General features: G+C 48.8%; 1 protein-coding gene across 2 annotated transcripts in view; it reads left to right on the top strand.

The window, feature by feature from the left end:
- Positions 1 to 2,280: 2,280 nt before the first annotated feature.
- LOC118419480 overlaps positions 2,281 to 7,379 on the top strand; it is a gene marked incomplete at its 5' end in the record, with an annotated part of 12,367 nt that continues 7,268 nt past the window's right edge. Inside the window, 5 exon segments of one of the 2 annotated variants that reach the window (XM_035825873.1) lie at positions 2,281 to 2,455; positions 3,306 to 3,365; positions 3,556 to 3,770; positions 4,225 to 4,387; positions 4,899 to 4,941. In XM_035825873.1, the coding sequence (XP_035681766.1) occupies positions 2,281 to 2,455; positions 3,306 to 3,365; positions 3,556 to 3,770; positions 4,225 to 4,387; positions 4,899 to 4,941 (656 nt within the window). 2 annotated transcript variants of the gene reach the window in all.

Here is a 7,379-nt window from a genome sequence, read left to right on the forward strand (position 1 = left end):
GGCGGGACGTAGCGAGGCGAGGGGGCGTAGCTAGGGGAGCGGGACGTAGCGAGGGGTGGCGTAGCGACGGGAGGGGGACATAGCGACGGAAGGGGGGCGTAGCTAGGGGAAGGGGTCGTAGCTAAGGGAGGGGGTCATGAACAGGGGAGGTGTCGTAGCTAGGGGATGGGGGCGTGGACAGGGGAGGGGTTGGCCTTGGAAAGGTGGTATTTTGCGTGTAAATGTCTATCAGAGAGCTCCAGGTAGTCATGATCGCTGCGGTGAGCATGAGAAAGATACTATTGACAAGAAACGCATGATTCTGAGTAGGCAGTCCTCAAACTGCTCGATCGGCGTACGCACAACAGGACTGGTAGCGCCTGAGGCTGGTATTGAGGAGGAACATAGATAGGCCAGCTGTCCGGTGTCAGGTGTACTTCTCACACCACTAACACACTCATCCGGCTGTCCAGACTTTCCACGCTTGGTTAGGTGTTGGTTTTGACCGCTTGTTATTTTTATATGCTCTTTTCTTGTCAAACACAGGTTGCTTGTGGTCCTTTTTTTAGTTCCAGATTGCTTAGCAAACGGCGAATTGTAAAAGACACCTTAGCCCGCGGTGCTGTCATGTGCTTTTATAATAATTTGCGTTAGTTTCTATTGTAACTCAACACGCTGTGTGGGCGTATAACGACTACTAGTATATATATATATACATAATAGATAATTTTAATTTGGTAGGGCGTGTTTCTCACCAAGATCACACCCGAATTAGCTATAATTAACTCACCTGAGGAGTCCTCTAACTAAGGGACATAAAGCCTCCTTCCATTATTAGCATTAACGAAGAACATGTAAAATGTGATGCCTGTGGTTTGTTCCTCTAAAACATGTAACAATGAAATCCTTTCGTACCAGAACCATGGCGTACCACGCTAACACTGTCTCCTATAGCAGAACCATGGCGTACCACGCTAACACTGTCTCCATCTATAGCACAACCATGGCGTACCACGCTAACACTGTTTCCTATAGCAGAACCATGGCGTACCACGCTAACACTGTCTCCTATAGCAGAACCATGGCGTACCACACTAACACTGTCTCCTACAGCAGAACCATGGCGTACCACGCTAACATTGTCTCCTATAGCAGAACCATGGCGTACCACACTAACATTGTCTCCTATAGCAGAACCATGGCGTACCACACTAACACTGTCTCCTACAGCAGAACCATGGCGTACCACGCTAACATTGTCTCCTATAGCAGAACCATGGCGTACCACACTAACATTGTCTCCTATAGCAGAACCATGGCGTACGACGCTAACACTGTCTCCTATAGCAGAACCATGGCGTACCACGCTAACACTGTCTCCATCTATAGCAGAACCATGGCGTACCACACTAACATTGTCTCCTACTATAGCAGAACCATGGCGTACCACGCTAACACTGTCTCCTATAGCAGAACCATGGCGTACCACGCTAACACTGTCCCCATCTATAGCAGAACCATGGCGTACCACGCTAACACTGTCTCCTATAGCAGAACCATGGCGTACCACGCTAACACTGTCCCCATCTATAGCAGAACCATGGCGTACCACGCTAACACTGTCTCCTATAGCAGAACCATGGCGTACGACGCTAACACTGTCTCCTATAGCAGAACCATGGCGTACCACGCTAACACTGTTTCCTATAGCAGAACCATGGCGTACCACGCTAACACTGTCTCCTACAGCAGAACCATGGCGTACGACGCTAACACTGTCTCCTATAGCAGAACTATGGCGTACCACACTAACATTGTCTCCTATGGCAGAACCATGGCGTACCCCGCTAACACTGTCTCCTACTATAGCAGAACCATGGCGTACCACGCTAACACTGTCTCCCATAGCAGAACCATGGCGTACCACACTAACATTGTCTCCTATAGCAGAACCATGGCGTACGACGCTAACACTGTCTCCTATAGCAGAACCATGGCGTACCACACTAACACTGTCTCCTATAGCAGAACCATGGCGTACCACGCCAACACTGTCTCCTATAGCAGAACCATGGCGTACCACGCTAACACTGTCTCCTATAGCAGAACCATGGCGTACCACGCTAACACTGTCTCCTACTATAGCAGAACCATGGCGTACCACGCTAACACTGTCTCCTATAGCAGAACCATGGCGTACGACGCTAACACTGTCTCCTACTATAGCAGAACCATGGCGTACCACGCTAACATTGTCTCCTATAGCAGAACCATGGCGTACCACGCTAACACTGTCTCCCTCTATAGCAGAACCATGGCGTACCACGCTAAATCTATCCGGGGGCTGGGCTGGACACTGGTTGTGCTCGGCACCGTCAGCACCATCCTCGGTACCGCCGCCATCGCCGCCATGGCGTCCAGGGAACAGGCTACCTACCTGCACTACATCGCCGGGCCTGTCTGGAGCGGGCTGTTTGTAAGTATATATATATATATATATTTACCCTCGACTTCCAAACCTATTTATCAAGTATAAATTATGTTCTAGACTTATGTTCAAGAAAGTTTGTCTTTAGGCTTGATCTTATTGTTTGATTTGAAGTAACGTTATATCTTAACCATTAAAGTTAATTATGTACATGTATGTTGTGTTGGCTAAGCTGCCAGGGTTTGCCATGTTAAACCTTTAAACTGCCAGAGTTTCAGTCCTATAAAATGCTATCAGTACCAGGTTTGGCCGCTGTTCTCCAAAATGAAACCCCTGAACAAGGCCAGAGTCCCTAACCTACGGGGTTCATGGGCTACACGCGCGTAGAGATGCTACTTCGGGGGATTATACTATCCCGGATATATCCGGGCGCGGCACACAGAACATGTATTTGTGTGCCGGATAAATCCGGGCTTGGCAGTGTAGGGGTTGTTTGCAATCTCAATATATCAAAGTAAATTATACATCAGTTGATGTCTTCAACGGGGCGTTTGTCAGTAAACAATAGCAATGCATGTATTAATGTCTGGCCATGGACCGTCTGTTTGTATGATGCACATAAATATGTGCAATGGATATAACACGTGTTGGGCGGAGCGGTTGTGAGTATTTGCGGGTATAAAATGTGTTTATATCTGGAGCGGCGCGTTTGTGACTTTTGAGGGTCTTGAGATTGACGGGATAACCTGTTGTATGTTGTGTATAACATGCCCTTATGCATGGCTCCATGATTCATGCAGCACTATGACAATAAGGACCACAGAACCCTGCTGTGGATAGACTATGGTAACTGCACATCATAATGAGTGATGTATGATGGGTATATTCCATTCTTCAGGTCCTGATCACGGGAATTCTTGGTGTCTTGAGCGGAAAGAAGCCCACAAACAGATGCCTGGTGGGTATGTTTATTGTTTATTGATATCTGGCATGTTTCACAGAAAACGCTAGTCTACAATATTGTATTTGCGGTTTGCGGCGCAAACCGAGGGAATTTCGAACTGATATTATCAATACCGTTATTCTGTCGTCTACCGTCAAAGAAACAGGTATCTATGGTGATGCCGTTTTTTGTCGTCTGTCCTCAGATCGTGGCCTTCATGGTCCTGGGGATCTTCACCATCCTGTCCACCTTCTGCAGTTTCGGGCTGGCGGTTTCAGGAGCGATCATAGACAGCTGTTACGTATACTCGCCCTGGCACCGCGACTTTCACCACGACTATGTGGACTACATCATCCCGCCTGACTACGGCTATAACGGCACCGCTTCGAACTACACCCGTCCCGTCCCGGACATAGATTAGTAAGCTGCTTTTCTTCCAGTCTTCCACTCTCAAGTTGTTCATGTTGCAAAAATCAAACTCGTTTATTCGTTTTGGTAAGCCAAAATGGACGACCGTTTTCTAATGTCTAATACCCATCATTAACATCCATAACACTGAGGTTGCTGCTTGCTGGAGAGTATACATATGTAGTATGAGCAAACTTTCATATCTCAAGTATTTTTTACCTCACCGGCTCTGACTCTTTTCTTATAAAAACGTACTTTTACGCCAATCATGATTACTTATTACTTACTAAGTTACGATTCCTCTTTGTCCTATGTGAGACATAAGGCTGTTTTGAGTTCCCTCCGCTGGGGTCTATTCTGTGCTAAGGACTGAGGTGCAGCCAAGATGATCCCCATGGCCGCTCGATCTCTCGCCACAGCGCGTCTGTAGTCACGAGTAAATCCATACGTTGCACCCTCCCTGCAGTGGTGACGTCTCTCCACTCAGAGTCTACAGCGATGATGCCGGCTGCACGACTGCCGCGAAGGCTCTGCATGGGGTTTCTGCGCTGCTGGCGCTGGCCGAGCTCGTGTTGGGGTTTGTGGTGTCCATCATGTGCTGCTGCGGCCTCTGCAACACAGGAGCTCCGGTCAGTACTACCTTACCATCTGCCTATGCTATACATTGTGGTTTGCGGTGCCCGTCATGTGGACTCCAGCTTACCTCCTGTCTATGCTACATGTAGTTAGATTCCAAAGGCTGGAAGTGATCCGTATATTGGCAAAGGTAGATAAGGGTACGCCTTAAAAGAAAGCCTTTCAGTAGAATAAAACCTTCTGCAGGAAGTTCTACGGACGGGTCTAATTTAGCATCCTCAGCAGCCTTTTTGCGGGCGTTTTGTGTTTTTACTTAATGATCACCACGTTACAAGACCTCGCGTCTTTTATATGGGGAGGCGGGGTATTTTCAACATCACGGCAAGGTTTATGCCGAGGAGGTACTGTTCCTGGTGTAGAGCCTGGCTGAGATTATGATGAGAATCGGGAGTACTCACCCCCCCCCCCCCACACACACACACACCCGTCCCCACCACCACACACACTATCACACGGTCATGCAGGAGGCCATGTTTAATTCTGCTCTGTGCTTTATTTCCCCAGCAAGTGTCGGGCGGGCAGGGTGGGTTCATCCTCCTGCAGGCCGGTAAGTTATCTGTATCTATATAGCCGGTACAACCGCCGTTCGGCGTAACACTGCATGAAATATCGGATTTACCAAACTTACCATTGGTGTGTAAATACCTGGTAAATCTGATGTACAATATTTACCCAAATTTAGCACATATTTACCCGGTAAATTTGGATAAATACGGGTAAATGCTGGTAATGCACCCTGATATAAGGCCTTAAACAGGGGTACATTTATTGCATTGTCAAGGATGGGCCCTCTTTTATGGCCTTATATAGGGGTACATGTGTAACATTGTTAGGGATGGACCCTGGTATAAGGCCTAATATAGGGGTGCATGTATTACATTGTCAGGGATGGACCCTGGTATAAGGCCTTATACAGGGGTGCATGTATTACATTGTCAGGGATGGACCCTGGTATAAGGCCTTATATAGGGGTGCATGTATTACATTGTCAGGGATGGACCCTGGTATAAGGCCTTATATAGGGGTGCATGTATTGCATTGTCAGGGAAGGACCCTGGTATAAGGCCTAATATAGGGGTGCATGTATTACATTGTCAGGGATGGACCCTGGTATAAGGCCTTATATAGGAGTGCATGTATTACATTGTCAGGGATGGACCCTGGTATAAGGCCGTATATAGGGGTGCATGTATTACATTGTCAGGTATGGACCCTGGTATAAGGCCTTATATAGGGGTGCATGTATTACATTGTCAGGGATGGACCCTGGTATAAGGCATTATATAGGGGTACATGTGTTACATTGTTAGGGATGGACCCTGGTATAAGGCCTTATATAAGGGTGCATGTATTACATTGTCAGGGATGGACCCTGGTATAAGGCCTTATATAGGGGTGCATGTATTACATTGTCAGGGATGGACCCTGGTATAAGGCCTTATATAGGGGTGCATGTATTACATTGTCAGGGATGGACCCTGGTATAAGGCCTTATATAGGGGTGCATGTATTACATTGTTAATGTCAGGGATGGACCCTGGTATAAGGCCTTATATAGGGGTGCGGTGGTACCCACAGTGTACAGAACACCCCACCACCCTGAGATAAGAGTTATGTCAGGGCGAGGGTACTCGCAGTATACAGAACACCACACCGCCCTGAGAGAAGAGTTATCCCTGGGCGGTGGTACCCACAGTATACAGAACACTACACCGCCCTGAGATAAGAGTTATCTCAGGGCGAGGGTACCCACAGTGTACAGAACACCACACCACCCTGAGATAAGAGTTATCCCAGGGCGAGGGTACCCACAGTGTACAGAACACCACACCGCCCTGAGATAAGAGTTATCCCAGGGCGAGGGTACCCACAGTGTACAGAACACCACACCGCCCTGAGATAAGAGTTATCCCAGGGCGAGGGTACCCACAGTGTACAGAACACCACACCGCCCTGAGATAAGAGTTATCCCAGGGCGAGGGTACCCACAGTGTACAGAACACCACACCGCCCTGAGATAAGAGTTATCCCAGGGCGAGGGTACCCACAGTGTACAGAACACCACACCGCCCTGAGATAAGAGATATCCCAGGGCGAGGGTACCCACAGTGTACAGAACACCACACCGCCCTGAGATAAGAGTTATCCCAGGGCGAGGGTACCCACAGTGTACAGAACACCTCACTGCCCTGAGATAAGAGTTATGTCAGGATGGGGGCACCCAAAGGGTATAGAACACCTCACCGCCCTGAGATAAGAGTTATCCCAGGGCGAGGGTACCCACAGTGTACAGAACACCACACCGCCCTGAGATAAGAGTTATCCCAGGGCGAGGGTACCCACAGTGTACAGAACACCTCACCGCCCTGAGATAAGTCGAGTTATCCCAGGGCGAGGGTACCCACAGTGTACAGAACACCACACCGCCCTGAGATAAGAGTTATCCCAGGGCGAGGGTACCCACAGTGTACAGAACACCACACCGCCCTGAGATAAGAGTTATCCCAGGGCGAGGGTACCCACAGTGTACAGAACACCTCACCGCCCTGAGATAAGTCGAGTTATCCCAGGGCGAGGGTACCCACACACACAGTGTACAGAACACCACACCGCCCTGAGATAAGAGTTATCCCAGGGCGAGGGTACCCACAGTGTACAGAACACCACACCGCCCTGAGATAAGAGTTATCCCAGGGCGAGGGTACCCACAGTGTATAGAACACCTCACTGCAAAGAGATAAGAGTTGTGTCAGGATGGGGGCACCCAAAGGGTATAGAACACCTCACTGCCATGAGATAAGAGTTATCCCAGGGCGAGGGTACCCACAGTGTACAAACACCTCACTGCCATGAGATAAGAGTTATCCACAGGGCGAGGGTACCCACAGTGTACAGAACACCTCACTGCCATGAGATAAGAGTTATCAACAGGGCGAGAGTACCCACAGTGTACAGACACCTCACTGCCATGAGATAAGAGTATGT

Source organism: Branchiostoma floridae, chromosome 7, assembly GCF_000003815.2.
Source record: "Branchiostoma floridae strain S238N-H82 chromosome 7, Bfl_VNyyK, whole genome shotgun sequence".
Classification (NCBI taxonomy): Eukaryota; Metazoa; Chordata; class Leptocardii; order Amphioxiformes; family Branchiostomatidae; genus Branchiostoma; species Branchiostoma floridae.